Consider the following 24,013-nt stretch of genomic DNA (forward strand, 5'->3'; position numbering starts at 1 on the left):
CTTTTGTATTTTGCATTCTTCTCCCGCGGGCACGGCCAGCCTGGTGTTCAGCCACCAAGGGCAGGGGAGAACAGGAGGATGGCCTTCGGCCTGGCTGTAGTTCTTGCGCTTCCTCGTTTCCTCTTCCTATCTCTGCCTCTGTGGATTTGTTTAGTCAAAATCCAGGTGGCTTTTGGCTGTTTGTTGTCTATCAAGAAGTCTGCCTGATTTGCTTTAATTATGCAGTTAGCAGGTGCTTAGGCTGGTTCAGATACCATACTGTTGCCTTGTTATGCTCAGAGGTCATTGGGTGCTTGCTGTGAATTCATTGTGGATGCCACCTAATTCCGCCAGCCAGAGGTGAGGTCAATTGTTGGAAAGTCAAAGAGCCCCCAATTATTTAGGGGCTGCTCTCCATCCTTTTAACCTGATTGAATCCTGATTTGCCCCTTGATTTTGTGCACAGTTCTGAGACAGAGGCAAAATAAATAGTGATTACGATAAAAAATAATGTGTCAATAAAGCCCTGTATTTCTCCGAGGCAAATACAAAAATTTATCAACAGAGGGGTATGATGACATAAACGTTTTAAAAGTACATTTAATACACCAGCCTTTGGCAGCCTGGTGTCTTCCAAATTTTGTTGGACTACCATAAACCCTAGCCAGCAGGGCCAGCATCAGAGGACAGCCAGGTCGGACCCTGACTGAGGGCCCCTGTGGCCCAGAGGCCCACCTCTTTAGGGTGGAAGGGTAGCTCTCCCATTCCATGATCTGCAGCAGCATCGGCTCCCAACCCTGCCACAGATTGCGGAGAGGGAGCTCCCAGGCACCTCCCAGTACAGTCAGTGCTGGCTTCAATAAGCCCACACGCACACCCCACCTACCTCTCCCATCCCTGTGAATGTCGTGCTTGCTGCACGCACATGCCTGCCGTCAACCATGATTCCTTCGGAATCTTGTTTGATGGCAGGCATGTGCACACAATACACACATCATTCACAGGGACAGGAGAGGTAGGTGGGATGTGTGCATGGGCTTATTTGCCCTGTGCTGCCTCTATAGGGGGGTTGGACTACAGTGCTGTGGGCCCAGGGCAGGCTAGTGCCCAAGGGACCAGTCATGCCTGGCGCTGGCCCTGCTAGCCATCATAGCTGATGGGAGTTGTGGTCCAACAAAATTTGGAGGGCACCAGGTTGGCGAAAGCTGTAATACACTGACAGTCCACACCATGCATGGAGTCATTGGTATTGTTCTTATCCTTCACAAGGCCCTGGTAGTCTTAAACCTAAGAAGGGGACCAGCCCATTATCAGTAGTGACACTGCCCTCTGCATGAACATGAAAGCCAGAGAAAAACTCTTTTTTCTCCTTTAAAATCTCTGCTGTTTTCAGTCTTTAGTTATTAACCGTTTTTATAGGCTGCCCTATAACAGAGTTCTCAAGGACTATTCACAACAAGAAATAAAACAATTAAAAAACTGTAACAATAAAACTGTAACAATAAAAACAATAGTATAAAATAGCATAAAAATGTTCTAGAGACTTAAAAGAGTTTAAAACTAAGACAGACTAAAAGGCCTGAAGGAAAAAAAGGTTTTGCCTGGTCCTGAAATGATACCAAAGTAGCACCAGGTGAACTTCTCTGGAAGGATATCCTGCAAACAGGGCACCTCCACTGAAAAGGCCCTCTTCTCCCATAACCAATGGCAGAACACATAGTAGAAGCACTCTGAGAAGGGACTCCAAATAAGATCTCAGGATCCAGGTAGATCCATGTGGCGTAAGGTGGTCCTTCAGGTACCGTGGTCTCAAACACCTCAACTCCTCCTGAAAGGTGGGGGGAAAGCTGTTGTAATTTTATACATGGAACAGAGACATGGAGAGCATTCAAACAATGATTTGGCAGCAATGAACAAGAAGGAGGGGAGGGTGCTGTTGCGCTTACATCCTGCTTGCATGCTTCACATAAGCATCTGATTGGCCACTGTGAAAACAGGATACTGGACTTAATGAACCTTTGGCCTCATGCAGCCGGGCTCTTATGTTCTAATGTTATTTTTTGCTTAACTTCATTGATGTAGATGCAGCAGGCTACCATACATTTAATGCATCTCTCCTCCCCAACGAATCCTAGGAACAGTAGTTTACCCCTCACAGAGCTACAATTCCCAGCACACTTAGCAAACTACAGTTCCCAGGATTCTGGGGGGATGGGGGTGTTACCTAATCCTTTTAACTGGAGATGCTGCAGATTCAACATGGGACTTCCTGCATGTAATTCATACACTTTACCTTTTAGAGCATACATCCCTTTTTTTGGGGGGGGGGTTAAGTTGTTTATTACACAGTCATTGTTCTTACCATGAAGTAAGAAAAGAAATACATTTCTGCCAAGGGGTTAAAGCAAAGTACCACCTTTCCTTCTCCTCACCCCCAACTCCTGGTCCTGTTGTGTCAACATCAGTAAAGTTAAGCACAATAACATGTGGCTAATCACAACCAAATGATTATTTGAATGTTCTCCATGTCTCTATTTCATGTACAAAAATAGAATAGCTTTCCCCCCGCCATTCAGGAAGATTTCATGTATTACAGTCCCAGGGACACTTTCATAGCAAAATATTTCATTGCCCAGTTAGGTAAGTGGGTCCTGTAACACAGCTACCAGTTTGCAATAGAGAAAAAGAGAGGAGTGACATTTGCAATGGAAATAAAAAGGAATTCATTAGCATCCTATCGTAACATCCTGCTTAGCATCTAGTCATAATGCAACTAATGTGTGTGTCTATTTAGCTTAATATAAAGTTGTTGTCATCAGAAAAATAAAGGCATATAGAGCAGGTTCACACATGCATGTTAATCACCTGATGGCTGCAGTATCATTATGATGACAAGCATGTGTGAATGAGCCATCATGATCCAACACCACAAGCAAGTCCCTCTCATCATCTGATGTCACCACAAATTCAATCTTTTTCAGTGGAGTATGTTCACACATTTTGTTATGACTCATTAGCCGCAAGCCCTATGCAGCGAGCCACTGAAGGCTGCTGATGTTAATGTATGGCTGTCCTTGTTGCATGCTCTGGCCCCTCCCTTGGCAAAAGAGTCTTTCTGTCCCTGGGTGGGTGTTGATGCTCCCAGGAGGGAGAATGTGTGTGGTCTTCACAGGTGTGTCGCCTAAGAAGCTATGTGGGTGATATGCTGTATGGACTTTCCTTCCTTCCCTTTGTGTGTTGTGCTCCGAAATGATGCAGGTGAGCAGCTCAAGGGGATTTGAACCCCTGCCTGTTGGAATGCCTAAGAACTGGCAGTAGTGGGATGTTACTGATTGTGTCAGTGGGACAGATGCACTGGAGGTGCTGTGGCATTGTTTTGTATGTTTTGGGTATTGTGTAATGCAGGGGTGTGTCTTGGATGTGTCTGACCATTGCCATGAGTTCATTGGCTCCCTTTGTGTCTGGGTGACCTGTAGGTTCTGTTGCTGGCACAGTCTCTGATTGGTGGGAATTGGCAGAGTTGTCAGCCTTTTTATACCATTTTGGAATTTCCCAAACGTGTTTTCCCCTTCGCTCCTGCTGAGTGCATATAGGATATGGAGGCCATTTCACTGGCATAGCAAGAACATATCTGTATCGTAGTCCATGTGTTGGTGACATTGAGGCTTCATTACGGCAATGTATGCTATGTAGGGCTGTCCTTGGCCCTGGTTCGGAAGCTTCAGCTGGTGCAAAATGCGGCAGCCAGACTGCTGATGGGGGCACATGGCCGACAACATGTGACACCACTGTTAAAACATCTTCACTGGCTTCTCATCCACTATCAAGGCAGGTTCAAGGTCCTCATATTAATTTACAAAGCCCTGAACAACTTAGGTCCAGGGTATCGCTTGAACTCTTATATCCCAGCTCTAACAGTGAGATCATCAGCAGGAGCAGCACTAGTAATCCCCCAAATTGGCAAGGTTCATTTAACATCGACACAGAATTGAGCCTTCAGTGTCATCGGCCCAGTTCTCTGGAATGCAGGCGCCTTCTGCTTTAACCTTTAAATGCCTGCTGAAAATCTTTCTTTTACTGTGCGGGTTTTTTTCTTAACTTGTAAAACTGCTTTGGTGTTTTAAAATGAAATAGCGATATACAAATATTTCTATAAATAAATAAATAACCCCACCCCCACCCCGGCATTTGGTGTAGAGCAGGGATGGGAAATCTTTTTTCAGTCCAAGGGCTGCATTCCCTTCCTTGGACCACATGCCAGTGGTGGGTGGGGCTGGAGTCAAAAGTGGGCATGGCCAGAGCCATATGTGGGTGGAGTAACAGCTGTGACACAGAGAGAGAGAGAGAGAGAGAGAGAGAGACTCCTCTCCATCTTGCAGCCAGGCAAAAACTCTCAAGGAGGGCACAGAAGAGGTTTGCAGAGGGGGGTGGCCTGGAGACAGGTCTGAGAACCAGAGAGAGAAAGAGGCTTAGGGGGCCACATTCAGTCCTAGGCCTGAGGTTCCCCACCTGTGGTGTATAGGATTATATATATATATATATATATACTCAGCCATGAAGCTCACTGGATGACCTTGACCAGACTACCTTTTTATTCAGCATTCATCCTAATCTGTTTGCAGAGAGATTAGATGACTATTTAACGAGCATTCATTCTGATTTGTTTGAGGGGAGGTTAGATGACGTTGCTTCAAAGCAAGTGTTATCCCACACTTTCCAGTGAATTTCCCTGTCATTTTCCTTATTGGAAAAAGTCTGATCTTTTGGGTAAGTGGGTTTGTCGTGCCAGACCTCTAAATCAGCTTTAATTGTTCAGCCTGAATTGACTGGTATGTGACTGAATCCCACCCAAAAATAGCGACAATCTGGAAGTGCCTCCAGTAACTATTGCAACCTAAGGTCTTCCCAGGGTTCCTGTGAATAAAAAAATGGAGGGACATCCAGTGTATAATGTCTTGAACTCCATGGAGGAAGGGTGGTATGGAAATATAATAAGTAAATAGAAGATTGGCCTGTTTCATTTCAGCCTGAGAATATTCAGAAGATGCACACGTTGTAGGACTGGGTGGCTGTAAGTGAGCTGGGTAGTAAGAGGAAATGGGGGAGGGAGAGAAGCAAGAATGGGAAGGAACATACTAAAATGAAGGACATGTAATGAGCATTGAAATGCATTGTTACCATCCAGATGGCCCTAGGAATGCATTAAATTTCAGAAGCGCTGTTGGAAAATGTGTCACACAGAGTGATTGGTTGCTTGCATACAGCGGATTTAAGGCACCATCCACAAATTGCCAAACAAACAAACAAAAATTATAATTGGAATGGTGATTAGAATGAATTGGATCCTGCACCCTGAATAAAGCTCAGAGTAAAAAGCATCTTGTCACGTTTCCCTCCAAATAGCCATTGGAATGGATTGAGATGAGTGATCCTGCCCTCTTCATTTTACTAAGTTCCAAGAATAGGCAGGGAAGGCTGCAGCCTGATGGAGAAAGTGTCAACTGTACAAGGTCAAGCAATTTCCACACAATGTGAAATAACAGAAATGACCAAAAGGCCATTTAGGCTTTTATCTTACTCGTGCAAATACGCATGTGTATGTGTGCATGCACATATACACAGAATAAACCTCTGCAATCTCTACCACAACGTCCTACAAGAAGAGAACAGATATGTTGCAGCAATGTGCTTTCAGAGCACCTAGGTTTACCCACTTATGCAAGACAAGGCACATCCTGCAGAAAAAGACAATACCTAAGATGATCAGTTGCCCATCTTTTAAAGAAAATTATTTCTCACCCCACAGAGTCAGAAAGAGCATGAGCGAGCAAAACCTATCTACAAAGCCATCCGAAAGGAGATTCTGTTGGGTTTTGTCTTCATGATCCCACCCAATCCACTTGCCTTCTCTTGTTATATGGGCTGGGGAAACACTCCCATATGCAAAATGTGTGGGAGAGGCCCCTTTCTGACCCTATTGAATAAGAACTGAAATTTGAAGCACGGAATGAAGAATGCCGTTTTCTGCATTTAACAATCGCCAGCACAACATTGGTAGAGGAATGTGATGCTTGTGTGGGATGAGAGAGAAAAGCTGCCCAGTAATGTGAGCTGCTGCTGCTGACAACAACCCAAACAGAGGAGCTGGGTGCAACTGACCACATAACAGCTTGTATGTGCACTGAACAACAACTGCTTCAAAGGCAGGGGGGGGTAGGGAGAGTGAGTCTCCATTGTTGTCAGTCTATTTCATGGGTACATTTAAGGTTTCCAGCCAAACACCTGTTGGGAATATAAATCTGGCAGCACTGAGCCTACTGTAAGGTAGGATCTTAGTGGCATTGCCTTGTGTTGATGAGGGAGCTGAGTCAGTGTTACACAAGAACACCCCTTCCCCATGAACTGGGCATAGATGGATGGGTGACCAGCAGGAGCTTCTTGGTAGCTGAGAAGTTAAGAGGGAAAAGTGTGAGCCTAGGACCACAGCTAGCAGAAGCAGATTTATGGACATTCTCTGTAGCAGACCACCAACGGCATGCTCAATATGACTACTTCTTGGGCCACTCAGTGGCTGTCTATGTGGGGGGATGGTTTACCAAACCCATAAACATCAGGATCTAGGTAGCTGCCATTCCTTGGGCAACAAAATCCCTGAGCATAGCCCTGCTCATAAAGAAGGGCAGTATTAGCTGTTATGCGAAAACAAAAGGCTGGGAAGAGTTCTCTCTTTTTTGGACAAGAGATATTGATTGGGTGGCTTTTCTTTCTAGCAGCCTTGAAAACCAGGTCCACCAAAGTCACTGAACTGCCTTTATTTATAATATATGTACACTCCATACCTTTAAAGCACATTCAAAGCACATCCCATCCCTCCCAAGAATCCCGGGTATTGTAATTTATGAAGGGTGCCAGGAATTCTAGCTCTGTGAGGGGTAAATGGCAGGATTCTGGGGTGTGTGTGTGTGTGCCTTGAATATGCTGTAAAGGTATGGTATGCACACAGCCACATAATCCATGTTACTTTATGAAATAAACTCAAAGCTACTAAATACATAAAACAGAATTAAGAAAAATCCAAATTACTAAAATACATTTCAAATAATAAAATTAAGAGAAAACAATTTAGCATAAAAACAAGGAGTCAGAACTTTAAACTCATATTAGAAGCTCGGCAAAATAAAAAGGTGCCTCAGGATTAGAAAGAGGCTGTATTGGGCTCTTGTGATGCATCAGTGATCCAAAAGGGAGGAGTGGGAGCAAAAGTGACCCTATCTATGGGGTGGCCAGGTGAAACAGAGGGCAGAGCTCCTGCTCCTTGAATAGTTGCATAGAAGAGGGACTTTCAGTTGTAGCTTGTTGGAAGGCGGTGCCACCAGGGGATGCTTGAGTCCCCCTCCCCGGAGGGAACCTTGCCCAGGGCTTAGCACCAGGCTTGCCTGCCTCTCCTTTACTCTGGTATGTAGTCTTCAGTCTGTCTATGACATCTCCTGCTCAGCATAGGAAGCTGCCTTCTTCTGAGTCAGACCATTGGCCTGTCTAGCTCAGTATTGTCCACAGTCACACTGGCTGGCAGTGATATCTGGAGAGGCCACGGGTTGAACCTGGGAACTTCCCCATACAAGGCAGATGCTCTACCACTGAGCTATGGCCCCAGACCCATTTGCTCACATTGGATCACAGGTGTAGCCGGCTAGGTGAGACTGCTAGGTTCCAGGCCTAACCCTAAGATGGCCACAGCTAGCTGAATGTCTACCATGGCTGTGTGCACTATGATTTGCATGAAGGGCTTGTGTTCTGAAAAATAATAGCAGGCCCTCCCTTAGCATGTGCGGGGCCCTGGGCAAAAGCATAGTTGGGGGCCCCCCACATTTGCTCCGGGTCACCGTCTTGGTCTTGGCTGAGTCGCTGTAGGTGCGCAGGCACCAGTCCTGGAACTGCCGGCCCAACTTGCTGTCCCCAGGGCGGCTACCACTCACTGACCGCAGCAGGAGTGGCGGTGCCGGCTTCAGCATGGCGGGCAGGCAGGCAGGCGAGTGAGCCCGTCCTGGGTGGAAAGAGAGCGAGTGAGCGCTGCACCCTGCCTGGCGTGGCGAAGGCGAGCAGGGAGGGAGGGAGGAGCCGGCTGGTGAGCAGAGTGCCAAGTGCAGGCCCCCCCAAAGCACGGGGCCCAGGGCAACTGCCCCGCTTCCCGGTGCCTAGGGGCGGCTCTGTATAATAGCAGTACAGTAACAAATTGAAGGACTGAGCTTCTCTTCTGTCCATATTCATTTTCACAGTTCAGAAGTTCCACAAACAATCCAGACTTTTTTCCCTAGACATTAAAGTTGTGTTCACACTATACATTGAAAATACATTATTTCTCCCCAAATAATCCTGGGAATTGTAATTTGTTAAGGGTGCTGGGAACTATAGCTCTGTGATGGGTTCCCATAATGCTTTTGGGGAAGTAATGTTCCCTAAGTGGATGGTGTGTATGCAGTTTTAGTCTTGTTGAATGCTAGCATGAATGGTTGAGGAGAGTGGACAATCTTCTAGAAATGAGATCCCAACCAGCATCTCGTGGCCTGAAAATATATTAAAAGTCATGCTACCATGGTAAATTATATTTTTGGCCAATATAGCTGTTGTTGATCCTTGAGATTTGAATACCTCCCCATAAGAGATACTTACTTCCCGTTGAAGTCATTCCACATATGGCTCCACTCCACATTCCAATTGCTTTGATGTGTTTTCATGCCACAGAATTTCAACAGGGAGGAACCAAACTTCATTTACACGCCAGAGTACTCTCCCTTCCCTTGAGGATGTCAATCCCAGCACTTTAGATCCCAGATATAAAGGGATGTTTCTGTGTGGGAATCACTCCTGAAGACTGCCCAACCCCCTGCCAGCAAATCCTCTTGGAAATAGGATAAAGTATGATCTCTGACAGCCGTCTCAGCCAGCCAGGGTGCAGTGTGACAATTAGAGTCCACCTTCCTGCTTCTTACTACTGGCTCCATCTGGAAAAATGACAAGGGAGCCAAGCCAGGTTGGCCTGGAACAGCCATGTGGCTGACTTGTCTCCCATCTATTCACCTTCGCCATTAATTTGCAATCCCCTGGGCATTTAAAGGAACCCATTTGTGCAGTTATTCTGGGGTGGCTGGTATTTTCTCTTAAACTGCTGAAAAGTAGAGCATCTAATTCCATCTCATGGGGACAATGGGGAATGAGGGAACAGACAGTGCACCCATGATACAAGCAAAGGTGGTGAGCAAATGGACCATAGATCATGGGTGGAGCACATGTTGTGCATGCAAAAGGTCCCAGGTTTATTCTACTATCTCTCCAGTTTTAAAAAAGGATTAGGTAGCAGGGAATGGAAAAGACTTCTGCTTGAGACCTTTTACAGCTGCCAGTTAGAACAGACATTATAGTTCTAGATAGAGAACAGTCTAATCTTGTCTAAAGCAGCTCCTTCTGTGCCAAAGGGCATCTGTTCTGCTGCTGCATGACTTGCTGCTGCCATACTAAAGTAATGGTCACCTTGATGGACAAGATGCTCCCAGAGTAACAGTGAGACATCCCAGCACCTTCTCCCAAAATTGCCCTAATTATATTTCCCATAAATCTCTCCTTTCCATATATTGTTATCACTGCACATGAGACCAGCCCATTGGCACGCCTAGCATTTCAAATCCTTGCTGAGGCGATACTTATTTTTGAAAACCGCCAAGTTAAGGTTCTGTAGACACTAAGCTTCTTGTAGTGGATTCTCATGGATACAGTTCTGTGTTGCCTTCAGATGATATTCTAAGGCACTTCATGTCAGCTGAAGGATCCAAGACCAATATGCTATAGCCATGAATAGTTAAATCTCAGTCAATGATAAATTATACATATTCTAAACTTAGAAATCTTGCCATATTCCATGAAGAAATAATACCCATTAGTTCCAATTCCCAGTCTTTTATTTACAGCTAGATTCATCTCAACTTGATCTTGACAGAACTCCCAAGGCAGTGCTATTTCCAAGTGCTAGCTTCAAAACCCAGGTCTTTGCTCTAAAAAGCAGGCTGAGCTTTCTGTAATATAATCACACTGTGCTCCCCATTTCCATAGCTTAATACTAAGAAAAGTTCCACTCATATCAGACATTCTCCCCAACATTCCCACATTTGCCTAAAATTTGCCCCAAAGTATCAAGTGGAGTTGTGGAAAAGGAATGGTTCACAAACGTGTGGCTGAGCTAGATTGGAAGGGGATACATCAACAAAGTCAGCAGAGATATAAATCAAGAGTTTTATTTGATCAAAAAGAATTAGTTTTGACAAAAATGTTATTTAGCAGGAACTCGCCAAAAATCCAGGTAGAACTTGCACAGCTAATTTAATTCATTTTCCTGCTCCAGCAGTTTATTATTCGAAGTCTGTACTCTCTTTGTTAATGCAGGGGCCCCTTTGATTATATCCAAGATGTTTCAGGTATAGAGCAGCAACAGAATGTTCTCCTTGAAGTAGGTGAGCAATGCTTCCTCCCTCCAGTCTCTCCCAAGGTGTATAGAAGAGATGACAAAAATGCAGCCCTTCATATGTTGTTGGACTCCCAACTCCCATCAGCCCCAGCCAGCAAGTGAGGGATGATGGGAGTTGTAGTCTAACAACATAAGGAAGGCCACAGATTCCCCAACACTGGTGTACAGTGTGTCCTTGCGCTGTTTCCATCTATTGTTGCTACCACAGACAAACAATATTATGACATGTCCCATTAACTGTATGTTACACTTCTAAGATGCCTCTTAGGACTGTCTAATTTAACCACTCGAGACAGTAATCATGAAAACCACAGAAAACAATAATTTTTCAAAATGGGTAGTAACATGTTCTTGGAAGGCTCAGGCTTTAGAAGAGGTGATGGTATTTAACATATACACATCATTGAGAGACTTAAGCTGCAATCTTATCTGAGGGTAAGTTCCATTGGACTCAATGATACTTCTGAGTGACATGTACATCAGATTGCACAGTTAAGAGAGCAACAGGCCAGGAGATGGGAAAGGTTTTGTCCCACGAGATGATTCTCTCCAAAGTCACTGAGGGTGATGAAGTCAGCATTAGTCCTAATAATTGCTTGTCACAAAGCACCTGGCTGCCACTGTGTGCTCTGAGTAACAGAATATACAGTTTTGCCACCCAAAGCAGGAAGAAACAGGTTCTGACAGAGATTGTGCATACACCACAGGAGTGAAATAGCAAAAAGTTCTGTAGTGAAGACAATGTACCCTGGAAGAGATGTCAAGGGCAAAGATAGCAAAGAATTCCACAGAGCAGTGAGGGTTGACTCTGAAGGGCTCTTTGGTTGAGGAAACGTACATTATCCCACCTTTACTGCACCTGTCTCAGCCAGCCCATCATGAGTTTGTTGGCTTTTGTGTTCATTTAAATAAAAGAGAGAAAAATATCACAATCATGGGTGAGTCATGAAAAAGAGGTGGATTTCGTGTCAGATTATGAAATGGCAAAATTACACGCAAGTCTCACTATGTTTGTGTAACAGATCCTTATATGTGAAATGTAGGGTGACCTTATGTATCCCAAGGCCAAGGGAGCAAAAGTTGGGGGTGGGGTCACTCTGAATATGCAATTAATGAAACATGAAGCAGTGGACGTGCTTTGGATGCAGCCTCAGCCATTTGCATATCCTTTTAGTTTTAAAATTATTGGGTAGTCCCAAAAGGACTCCAGTCCTGTTTAGCTGTTGACAGAATTGAGAGATCCCAATACCCAGGAAGCATACACCAGAGAGATGTGGAAATCACTGATCATCATGGGTGGGTTGGGGAGGTTGCAGAGCCAATTTACTCTTCACTCTATGCTCTTCAGGAAGTCTAGCAGCCCAAGGTGCCACTCATCTGGCTTGTCAAGGTAACAGGCATGGCCTGCCCCTTTCATCAGCATCACCTTGTGATTAGGTAAGTTCTTCAAGTTGTTCAGGCTGACTTCCCCCAGCTGGGTATCCTCGTCTCCATATACAATGAGTGCTGGTGTCTAAGTATGGGAAAAGAGAAGTCAAATGGGATCAAATCAACAAATAAGAATGTTTGCCCTTTATGGACGCTTTCTAGTGAAACATAGGTTCAAGGTTGGAAGTAACCCTACTCACATATAAATTGTATTGTGTACAAGCTCAGAAACTCTGGAAAAACCATGGACCACAATTCTGCAGACAAAGCCTATGTAAGTACAGTTTGTACCTATGTAGGGTCACTTCTTATGCATATGTTCGTGGCAGGGCTCATCACCATGATCCAGACCCCCCCATCCACATGGGTGTCCAGTTTACCTGAAAAGAAGGCTTAAGTCTACATGCTTCATTGTAATTGGCTTGATTTGCGCCAAAAGAAAAGTTCAGGAAGCTAATATATTCTTGATCTCTGTGTCTTTAGTCACTGTGTTGTTCAGGGTTTAAATAATTATAAATACTATAAACATATTACTACTAGTAGAATTATCATTTCCTGGTTGCAGTCTAATCTTCTAGCAAAGAAAACAAACCTCTTCCACATTTGCAAAACCTCAGAATCTCTACAGCCGTGATGTTCAGGATTCACAGAAGTACAGGGAATTCCCCGTGCAGTCAAACCTATTGTCTTACAGTGTTACACTGGCTAAAAATAGTTAGCGGGTCACATTTGCAAGGGCAAAAGGCTCACCCCAGAGACGTATATTAAGAAGAGGCTAAAATCAAAAAGTGAAGAGTCTGGATGAGGGTCAGATCAAGTGCTCTGCATTTGCAAGAGACATTATAAAGCTGTGTTTATAAGGTTAAGACATTTTCAGGGATTTATGATCTAATCCCTCTTGCCTCTAAAGGTGCATTTTCTTTTGAATGTAGAAACAGACCTTCATTGCTGATGCAAAATATCGCACTTGAATGGAACCTTGCCCCCAAATCCAGATCTGGGGAAATGTTTGTCATAGCAGTTCTTGTATCTTGGCTCTGACTACAAGGGAGTAATGTGGAGGTCATAAAGGTAAAAGAATCCCTGCATCCCACTATTCTCTGTTCTTGGAGCTGTCATTGCAGACTATAGTAAGCCAGGGCAAAGAGAAAAAGCACACAGGCTTCCCTGTTTGTTTATTTTTGTAGGCCTGAATATAGGCCCTGTTTTGCCTCTTCAAAAGTATTTTGTGTCTGAGAATGCATTAGTGGTGAGTGCCCCCTAGTGATCAACGGAGGAACCCTTTGCCTGTTGTATGCAATCACAGATACCTATCTGCTCTTTTTTTCCTCTCAGGTATCTTCTAACACCTTGTAATTACCAGGGTCAGCATCAGAGGCTGGCATTGTAGGTGGAGGTCTACACCCCAGCAAGGGGGAGGGCCCTCTTCTACCTCCTCCGCCTTGCTGTTGCTGCCTGATCATTCACTTGCCTTCCCTAAGTGCCTTTGTTTTCTCATTCTGGTTAGCAGCGCAGATTGGGCATGGAGAGAGAGGGCAATGAACGGGGCAATAGTGACAGTAGGTGGCAAGGAGGTGGGCCAACTCAGGGCACTTTGCCCTAGGCACCTCCAAAATTTGGAGCCGTACAAATCACCATTGGCTGAAATAAGACTGGCCCCAATTTTAACCCCTCCCTTCTCCAAGCCTAGCTGCCAGACGTACTTTGACACTGGTATATTGTGTGGCTGGGAATTTCTCTGTGCAGATGGGTGCCACCGGAATGTAGGCCTTAAGCATCTCATTGTGCTGGAAGAGGAATGGAAGTGAATACATCCCGCTGAGAGATGGGCTGATCACCACTGCCTGGTCTAACTGCAGGGCCTCGAAGACAGACTTCAAGAAGCTGCCGGGTGCTGGCTCTCTGACAGGAGCTGGGGCAACAGCCTCTTTGGAACGACCAAATCCTGGTGGACCACAAGACATAAGACAATGCATGTTACACATACTCTGTAGGCAAACAACTAGAATGAACTCCATGCAGGGACTTCAACAGCAGAAATCATCCCATGGTTAGAGTGTCACACTTATCCCCAAGAAATATGAAGAGAGACCCCAAGAGAAGCAAAATAGGTGTGAGAGCCATTAATGCCTTTTGGAGTTGATGTGTATCAAACTACCTGGATTCTGACTCTGGAAAGGGAAAAGGGCCACTTTACAGGTTAACTTTTTCAGACCCCCAACATAAAAATTAACATCAAAAAAGCAAGTATGGCAGTCGAAGGAGGCACATGATAATGATGCACTGTTAAAATTAAGGCCTCAGCTTGGCTGGTGCTTGGCTGGGAAACTGCCTGGGAGCTCCATGTAAGCTGCTTTGAACTTTCTTAAGAGTACTTACTTAAAGTACTCCAAAATGATGTGTGGATGGTGGCAGGAAAATATATATCAAGTTCTAGCCAACCAGGAATTTCAGCAGTTGGGCATGCAGGGCTGTGGAGTCGGTACGCCAAACCTTCTACTCCGACTCCTCTATTTTTCTACTGTCCGACTCTGACTCCGACTCCACCCAGAATTGCTTCTGACTCCACGACTCCGACTCCACAGCCCCATTACCATATATTGTTATCATATTATAAGTTTTTAGTTTGGAGCTGGAGTTGGAGTTGGTACATTTCTACCGACTCCGACTCCACCCAAAATTGCTTCCAACTCCACAACTCCAACTCCACAGCCCTGTGGGCATGTCACTACTGCTGGCTCTTAAAGGCTACTACTACCATAGATCATCAGCCTTATCATTATTTGTATGCCTCTTTTCCATGCTCAAAGTGACTCACAACATCATAGTCATTATGGATGTCTGACTGGTCTAAATATGGTCTTAAGCAGATTGAAATTTTGTAGCAACCACAATGGGCACTTCTCTCTCTCTCTTTAAACCAATCCTATATATATACTTATTACAAACTCATTATCCAAATATGGATCCTTATGTAGCCAAAATGGCACCACCAATGGCTCAAGCAGAAGGTAATAGCAGGCTTGGGGGAACCCCAGAATTTAAAAAAAGTAATTGTAAGTAAAGAAGAACCCAGTCAGGATTCAGCATGCTCAATAACCACGGAACGTTAACTAATTGTTGGGGGGGGGATGGAGAGCCAAGGGGAGAGAGGGGAAATGAAATGGAGCATCCTGGAAGACAACATAGCTGACTGGTTGGCTGGCGCCCTGAACAGAAGCACTCCACACTGTGACATTTTGTTACAACCAAGCGAGCACTAATCTCAGACTATGCTATGTGAGAGCAGAACTCTGATATTGCTTCAGCAAGAAACAAACTGAGACTGGGTCTTGTATAGTAGCAGCAGCTGCTACGGTGGCATCCTAATTATTAGCCCCACTTGCATTGCAAGGTGCTGCTTTAATGAAAGAGCCCAGCCATCTCCAATAATCTACTGTAATGGAGCACGAGAGCTGCTGGTCTGACTGGGTCTTCTGCACTGGAATCCTTCAAGTCCGAGGTCAGCAATGCTACATCCTCAGGTACCAGTGGCTCATCTCATGGACATGCTTCAGGGCTGGCCCTGTGTCACCTTCCCCTTCTGCTTTGGAGTCTTTGCCCTCATTCCTTGCAGATGAGGAATCCAGCTCTAGGATCATGATACCATGTATATTTTTTTAAAAAAAATCCAAGTAAAATATTATACAGTAAAATACAACAAAGCAACAAAAAACGACATCTTCTCCTTCCCCCATATCCAGACAACATGGGTTGCTGAAGTGTAAGAGGAATAGAGCACCTCTTTTGCAAGGGACCATGCGATTGGAGAAGCAGCTCCTGGACAAGGAAGAAAGGAAAGGAGGATTGCTATGGGATGAAGGAGATGGATGGAGAGATCTGGAGGCATAGCACAGAACAGGGATAGGAGGCAGGGCGTGGATGTGCTTGTCCGTGGGCCAGAGGCAGGTAGGGAGAGAGAAAGCACAGATGTGGGAATCTTTGTCAAATGGGCTTATAAGAAAGAGAGGAGAGGAAGAGGAGGAATTTTTCATCTGTTTTCCAAGAAGGTTCTTCAAAATGAGAGACCACAGCCCTTTAATGTTCCTGGGTCAACATTAATGCCTTTTTTTGGCTTTCTCAACACCCATTTTCCCCCCTTTGGTATCCTGGAAGTGACATTCATGTATGACAAGGCATATTTAAAATCATGGAACCATGTCTGTGTGCATGTATCTTTTGGTATTGATAAACCTTGGGAAGTGGAGATGATTAGCTTCCCACTGGCTGCATTCAGACACTGGGTGCTTCTAGGTGGGGGTGTCATATCACAAACAGGTTGTCAGTACCAGGATTAAAAAAAAAAGAAAAAAGCATTGCATTTTCTGTGGAAAGGATAAATCCTGATTAAGTGATGGGGAGGAGTACAGGCTAGCATTATGATCTCAATGACAACGGGTGGATGCTGCAAAAAACTTGCAGCACCAATCTCACAATGAACACCTGTCTGGGAGCTCCAATTATGCTTGGTGTGGCATGAAGCCCGAACTTGCATCAGCTTACAAATCATGATTGAGAGGGACTAGCAAACCAGGATATCAAACCATGCTTTGAAGTAAATTTTCAAACCACAGCTGTAACTAACTGCCCTAAATGTGCTTTGCTTCTGCTGCTATTTATTTAGCAACATCAGAGACAGCCAGTGTAGTGTAATGGCTAAATTGTTAAGACTGTGACCTGGGAGACCAGGGTTTAAATCCAACTCAGCCAGGAAACTCACTAAGTGATCTTGGGCCAGTCATTGTCTCTCAGCCTAACCTACCTCATAAGGTTGTTGTGTGGATAAAATGGAGAGGGAAGAACCATGTACACTACTTTGACTTCCTTGGAGGAAAGATGGGATAGAAATTTAATAAATAGATAAATAAACAAACATAATTGTTCATGGTGCTTTACAGAGTACAAAAGGACAGGTGCCTGCCCCAAGGAGCTTATAACCTAAAATATTACACAGGGGAAACAGAGGAAGTAGAGGCCAGAGCAAACAGGGAAGCAATAAGTGGTTGTTTCAGTTACACGTGTTAAGGCTTAGTTACAGGCTTAGTTATAGTGGGGCATGGGAACTAGAGCAGGGATGGAGTTGCTGGACTTTAAAGGTAAGGAAAAAGAGCTCATCCTAGATCTGGCTGTTATGTCTGAATTCACAAACCATTGATAAATCACAGTTATGTCTATTGCTCAGCCTTAAGAAGTCTTAAGAGGATACTGCTACACCATGGAGATGAGAGTGGACTTGTGAACCTATGACGCTGAGTGCCAATGTTAAACAAAAGCAGCTGAGCAGCCCTAAGCCTTTATTTATTTGTTTTGTCTCTGGGAGCCCAAGTATGGTGTAGGTTCTTTATTTTTGGGTTAACACAAACCATGGTTTGGCATGTGTGAATTATCAGAACCAAAAGGTACACTTTTGTGACCTTTACATAATTTATATATATGCTGTCTTACCCACATTTATAAAAGTAAAATGAGACGAGGCCTGGGAGGCAGCAATTGTTTTCTTCACCGTGAGGGTAGAGACTCCAATTGAGCTCAGACATACCTGGCAAGTCAATAGCCACAGCACGATATCCAGCTTCCGCCAGCTTAGACAGAGTCTGCAAATTGAGCCAAGTCTCTGATGAGAAACGAATGCCGTGAAGCAGCAAGACGGAAAGCCGAGGACTCTGCTGAGCAGGCTGTGCCTGCCGGTAGAACAGGGTTTGCCCACCCACTGTGGTGGTGCTCTCAGTCAGTTGCGTGGGGGCAGCCATCACTGCTGGTGTGGGTCTTCCAGGAAGCCTGAAGATGTGAGCACCAAGCAATAAGAATAAAATGGAACAAAGTAATAAAGACGATGATGATAATGAAGGACACTAGGCACCAGCTCCTTGGAAGGGAACAAACTGGATTCTTTTGCCTCTTGTGAAAGCTCATACTATTAGCTCTATGAGCTAGTTCTTCACTTTACATTTTGAACTAAAGCATGGGTGCCCAAGTTAAAAAAATAGGAATATAGGAATCTAGCTTATACTAAGTCAGACCATTGGTCCATGTAGCTCAATACTGGCTACACCAGTGGTCCCCAAACATTTTTATCCACGGACCACTTTAAAATTGAGGAATGGTCTTAGTGGACCACTTAATCATTTTTCCACCTGTGGAAGCAAATGTACTGTGCTGGGCTAGGTGTGGTATGATTTTTAATTGTATTTTCATTGCTTCTTTTATTTCTTATATATTGTATTTTATTGTATTACAGTTTGCATTACACAGAATTCAGAACGTAATAAAATACAATACAGTATAAGAAATAACAAAAAATATGTATGACTATTTAATGTGGACGTGCAAACCATCTGATGAAGCTTGAGGACCACTGGTGGTCCACGGACCACAGTTTGGAAACCCCTGGTCCACACTGACTAGCAGCAGCTCTCCAGGATTTCAGACAGCGGTCTCTCCCAGCTCTACCCAGAGATGCCGGGGATTGAACCTGGAACCTGTGTGCAGAGTAGATGCTCTACTACTCAGCTATGGCCCTTTCCTTAATACAAGCATCTCTTACCAAGGACACTTCCAGACTGAGGCTATTTTGTTGGTGGGATTCAGTCATGTACCGGCAAATTCAGGCGGCCCAATTAAAGTGGATGTGGCACTCCCATGCAGCAAACCTGCATCCTCCCCAAACAACCTTTCCAGAATTTTTACAGTAAGGAAAGCAATAAGGAAATGCACTGGAAAGTGTGGGTAACAACTGCTAGATTCAACATCCTATGACCTCCCCACAAACGAATCAGAATGAATGCTCATCTAACGATTGATGTCATCTACCTCTCCACAAACTTTGTGCAAACAAATCAAATGAATGCTGAATAAACAGGTTGTCTGGAAGTGGCCCAAGTCTGGATGGCACATGTGTCAAATTCAGTGCTGTCCTTCAGAAGTAAAGCACTAGAAAAGGACTGGGTCCCCTGCTTTGGAGTATTTTGAAGGGACAAATGCCACATCCCATACGCACATCCTCTCATATTTGAAAATTGACACATACACCTTGTACCTATGTAGTAACTGTATTTGAGTACAAAAATGTAAAATGAGAATCAGCCTTCAGTTGTGGCAAAGCTGGAATGAGCTCTGGGCACAAGGCATTAAAAAAGAAGAATTAAAAAAAGTGTCCCTGCTTTATTTTAAATGTATCTTGCGGCACCCCATCTCAGGGAAGCGATCATTTGCTAGAATTGTACAACCTGTAGCTTGGAAATGCTGGTGGGGCTTTGCCTCCTCTCACTGCTAAGCCTTTAAAGCTGTCTTGTTGATGCTTCTGTCCTCATAACTGGCAATGGGGGTGGGGGGCAGAGGCAAGGAAACTCAAGGCTACATGTGCATATAGGGTGATTTCCAACAACCGTGTATGTAAATGAAGCCACTGAAAAGCACCGTGTGCAGATGGAGTGATAGCACTTTTTGATCTGTAATGATCAAATTCACACATGCAGATCACTGCCTGAGTTAATCTAAGTCTAGTTTGTACCTACCCAGGTAGTGATGGGCCTTGCACAGTGGAGGGACCATGTAGCTGCCCCTCCCCTCCCCCATTCCAATAATGGCTTTGTGAGCTGAATACTCCTTGGGAATGCCAGATCAAAAGGTGGCCTTATTTGTACAGTTATTCTCCCTTCAGATCCAGGCCTATTCCAGTGTACTCTGATTCCAGTTACCAATCTCCCAGCCCAAGATCTGACAGGCAGGGGAACTACTGTGTGCTCCTAAAGGAATGTCAACAGTGCCCTTTCATCAGGCGCTGTATTCCATGAGGAAACGCTACCATTTCACCTCCTTACACACCAAGTCTTACCCACTCCACCCCACATCCTCCTGCAGTTCAAACCCTTGTGCGCTTGGGTGTGGAGCCAAGGGGGGGAGAAATGCAAGGAACAGATATAACCAAGTATACAGTAAACGTGTGCAGAGAAATCAAGTGATGTACATTTGTATGGACCAGCACTTGGGATGTTATCTGCTGTCATTTATAATTGAAAAGCAGTGCAGGAGTACAGGACACCAAGCCAACATGTGGGGCTTGCAGACTAAACATGCAGCCTATCCTGCATGTTTCAATCCTGGGGACATTGTAAATAATGGGGGGGGGGGAACAAGAAGCTTTGAGAATCTGTAGAGAGTTTTTTCCCCTCCACACTGAGTAAGCACAACATGTCTGGGATTAGGGAAGTGGGTGTGGATTCCAAGCAGCCTTAAAAATTGGCTCAACTGCACACACTGACTCAGCACTGAGTCCAGATGTTATTAACTCTTCTGTGCTTATTACATAAGAGGTTGTCACACATTACATTCTATTAATGTAACAATCTCTGTATTCCTGTACACAAACAGTTGAACTGGGCGAATCAACAAATCTACACTCTTGCACAAACCCTTGTGCATGTGTAGAGATAGTGTAATAACGTGTGCACATGTCCCCGTAGAAAAGGGGTAGGGTGGGGAGAATGTAAGGATTCATTGTATGGAGCTACGATCTACTACGTATCTGGAAAGTCACTTGAGAACAACGCAAGAAGCAAGTTGCTCGAAGGAAACAAACTTCTGAAACTTGCCTTGCCTGGATCTTGGGTTTCCTTCCTGCACGTTCTTATCCATGCCATGGCTCGAAATGAAGTCGGGGGGGGGGGGAGAGAGAGAGAGAACTTCTGAACTTAGCCTGTTTCCAGGCAGCTGCACTGGCCAACTTACCCACGCTCTTTTGGATGCAGGCGAGCGAGAGGAAGGAACAAGCAGGCAAACAAACAAAACAACCTTACCCCCAAGCGGCTTCCTTTCCGAGGCAAAAAACGTGGAAGCTTCAGGAACACGCACCTCCTGGAAAGAGGCCACTAACAAACCGCTGGAAGAGTTGGTGTTTCCCTGAACTTCCGGGTCCAAAGGTACCAAAGGAAATCTGATGAAAGAGAGCAAAGGGGGGGGGGGAGGGACGATATACGGAAAGTTACAACATTTCTAAGCAAAAGTTTGTGAGAACATTAGGGACACCTGGTGGACATGAACAGAAGCACCTTGACAATTATCTGGCACATGTGATCTGCAGCAAGGAGCACTAAACACTGTGTAAACACTGGAGGCAGTTGGACAATTTATGTTTAGAGTCCTGGAGACAGAAAATATGGATAACAGCATGGAAAAGTTAGCGAAGCAATTAAGAGCCTTGAATGGAAACCAAGATGATGATTTTATTGGAATATGGTACTGCTTTATTATGTGAACTCACAGGTTCAAGCATTGCATCCTTCAGTATCTCACACTACCCTGAAGACAGGAATTCTAGCCCAGTTCTGATTTGTTCTGTGCAAATGGAGGGACTAGAGGGTGGGGGGTTGGGAAAGTGTTGCTATTAACCTTGTTTGAAAAATCAATAAAATCATAGAATCATAGAGTTGGAAGGGGCCTTGTAGGCCATCGAGTCCAACCCCCTGCTCACAGCAGGAAATCCACAGCTAGAGCATCTCCCGCAGATAGCTGTCCAGCCTCTGCTTGAAGACATCCAGCGAAGGGGATCCCACCACCTCCCTAGGCAGTCAGTTCCATTGCCGAACTGCCCTTACTGTCAAGAAGTTCCTTCTAATGTCCAATACATTTTTTAAAAACGCTGTGTACACACCAGGACAGTAATGCACACTTGGGTTGCACAGATCCAATTTTTCTGTGTGCACTTTTGTGCACTTGCATTCACACATGACTGCTTTCAATTTAAATCAATTTAAATCTATCTCAATGTTTCCCATCCACTGTGGGCAGGCCGCACTTCATGGAATATATTTGAGAAATCCATTGCGGGCATGCAGGCATTTGTTTACCTGCACAGGCACACCTTTTTTAAAAATGATTTTGCCTGTGAAATCGCACAACAACAAATTTGCACCAAAATCAACGTTTCAATCCAGTTTTGCAGTGGGCAAAGCAACCAATTAAAAAAACAAGTTTTTCAGTCTACCAGATTTGTACAAATCAGCAGTTCTGATTTTTTTTAAAAAAAATGTGTGTCATGCACAGCCCAATAGGCAGAGAGCCAGCAGTCCATCAAGGAACACTTTGCCAGGGCAAAGAATGGCCAGGAAAGCGGAGGCACGGATGCGTCCTATCTTTTTCATCAAGCCATATAATAATAGAGTTGGAAGGGGCCTATAAAACCAATGAGTCCAACATCCTGCTCCATGCAGGAATCTGATAGCATTCTTCCTTTCCTTTCCTGCCTCCTGCAAAAGCTATTTTTATTTTTAATACAGCTACATTGCACAACAGTTCTGTGTGAGACAGCTGCTTTAAAAATTAAATATATATACTGCAAGCGTGCCTTCAGCAACAACCTGTGAAAATAGGCACACTGCATCCTTTTCTTTGGGCTGGTGGAAACAAAATGGCTAGACTCTCATGAGAAGGAAGCCTCCCCTGACCAAATGTGACCTCCCAGGCTTCCCCATTTGACCTATGAGGCTGTTTTGGGGAGGCCCCACCCATCTGCCTTACACCTGATGTCATCCATGTCATCAGGTGTGGAGCAGATAGGGTGGGGCTTCAAATGAACAATTCAAAAGAACTATTGGGAACATAAAGTGGGCGCCTGATTGATCTTTTGCTAGAGCAAGGCATGCTCCCAACCATCCATCAGCATGCCTTACTCAAGGCGGGGAACATAGTTTCCATTCAATGGAAACAGCTTCTCCCTTCCAGGGCAGCTCTTGGAAGCCCCGCTGTGCTTCTCCTTTCTACCTCTTATGTCAGGTGGAAAGGCAAAGCACAGAGAGGGTCGCAAAGCCCTTTGCAAGCAAGGGATTGCAAGTAAGGGAGTTTGATAGGTGGGCAGGACAACCCGTTTGTAGATCATGTGACATCAATATGATACCATGTGATTGACAATTGGCCTGCCCCAGCCACCTGTCAAAGTTGGCCTGCAAGATAGAGTCAGATAAACATCTGAGCTGAGGAACAGAAAAAGTTCCTCACCCCTGGGCTAGTTTGTGCTCAGACAACAAGCAAATGGAAGTAGGGGGCGTGGCAATAGATCGCACCCAGTGCAAATGTCGCCACAGATAAACAGCCAAACACACCCACACAATGCGCTTCAATGTGTCCACAATGGAGTAGCGTTAGAATTTATATTTTTGTCCTATTGCATTATCCACAGAATGGGAAAAATCCAAATTAATTGGGGAGGGGGAAGTGTGGGCTTGCCATTTTGACAAGGAAGACATTGTATGGGAGGAAAATGCACACATAAGATGCATCAAATCCACTTTAAACTGTTGTGTGAACATACACCCGCTATGAAGTGGTCTTATTGATTTCAGCAGTGCTTACATCCCCTCTGTGTGGGATTTTTAAGAAAATAAAAAAATTCACAACCCCAACTACTTGTTGGGTTGCAACAGGCTATTGTAACCTTCTTTCTGTTGAGGGCTGCAGATAATCCCTTAGCGGGGAGGTGTTTACCAGCAGAAGACAGAGCTGACAATGGAGCCACAGAATCCTCTGGATTACGTAATCCAGAATAAAAGTATCGGTTAATTTTTACTGCTTCTTCCAGTTTATTCTGTAACTAAGGTGCTCAGCACAGCAGCTCTCTAAAGATGTTACTGCCCCCTCTTGTTGCAAGTATACAGCAACAAGAGGAGGGAAATGCTTTAATTAAATAGCCAGGGAAAATAAGGAGGAAATTAACAGGAAGGAAGGGATTCTGATGAGATGAAAGAATGGGGTAGCGTCAGGAAGTGTAAATTACTTCATAAAATTAGGCAACCCTCCTGTGGTTTAATAGAAAGACTAGACGTTGTAAACTGAAATAAGGGATATTTTTTTAAAAAAGCCAACAATATGTTTCAGCATCTTCAAGCTTTTAGCTGAAATTGCAAAGATCAGGAATGGGTTGTTTTCACATGTTTTCATACAGATTAGTTAAAGTATAATGATATCATGCATGCAGATGGCTTGCTGCAAGAGGGTTGAAATTTGAGAATACAGTACTGTGAGAATACATGACACTTGTTCATGCAAGTGTAACTTGTA

At 44.5% G+C, this 24,013-nt stretch overlaps 1 protein-coding gene across 3 annotated transcripts; it reads right to left on the minus strand.

The window, feature by feature from the left end:
* Window positions 1-10,249: 10,249 nt before the first annotated feature.
* On the minus strand, window positions 10,250-20,906 carry LOC133380523 (putative protein-lysine deacylase ABHD14B). 3 transcript variants are annotated; one of them, XM_061617925.1, is made up of 4 exons: window positions 20,758-20,906; window positions 17,502-17,740; window positions 13,627-13,868; window positions 10,250-12,008 (listed from the first exon to the last, which is right to left on the minus strand). In XM_061617925.1, the coding sequence occupies exons 2-4, from the start codon at window positions 17,710-17,712 to the stop codon at window positions 11,826-11,828; spliced, it is 636 nt and encodes a 211-aa protein (XP_061473909.1). In that variant the 5' UTR covers window positions 17,713-17,740; window positions 20,758-20,906; the 3' UTR covers window positions 10,250-11,825. The 3 variants fall into 3 exon arrangements, with proteins under 3 accessions (XP_061473909.1, XP_061473911.1, XP_061473910.1); XM_061617927.1 differs by having other exon boundaries at window positions 20,690-20,829; XM_061617926.1 differs by lacking the exon at window positions 20,758-20,906 and adding an exon at window positions 20,554-20,574.
* Window positions 20,907-24,013: the final 3,107 nt, after the last annotated feature.

The sequence above is a fragment of the Rhineura floridana genome, chromosome 3, assembly GCF_030035675.1.
Source record: "Rhineura floridana isolate rRhiFlo1 chromosome 3, rRhiFlo1.hap2, whole genome shotgun sequence".
Classification (NCBI taxonomy): domain Eukaryota; kingdom Metazoa; phylum Chordata; class Lepidosauria; order Squamata; family Rhineuridae; genus Rhineura; species Rhineura floridana.

Excerpts from the sequence above, each read along its gene's own strand:
- LOC133380523 (XM_061617925.1), bottom strand. The coding sequence starts at position 17,712 with ATGGCTGCCCCCACGCAACTGACTGAGAGCACCACCACAGTGGGTGGG. Across the intron at positions 13,869-17,501 it reads TGTGGCTATTGACTTGCCAG|GATTTGGTCGTTCCAAAGAG; the intron begins GTATGTCTGAGC and ends GTGGTCCACCAG. Across the intron at positions 12,009-13,626 it reads CACAATATACCAGTGTCAAA|ACACCAGCACTCATTGTATA; the intron begins GTACGTCTGGCA and ends TCCCATACTTAG.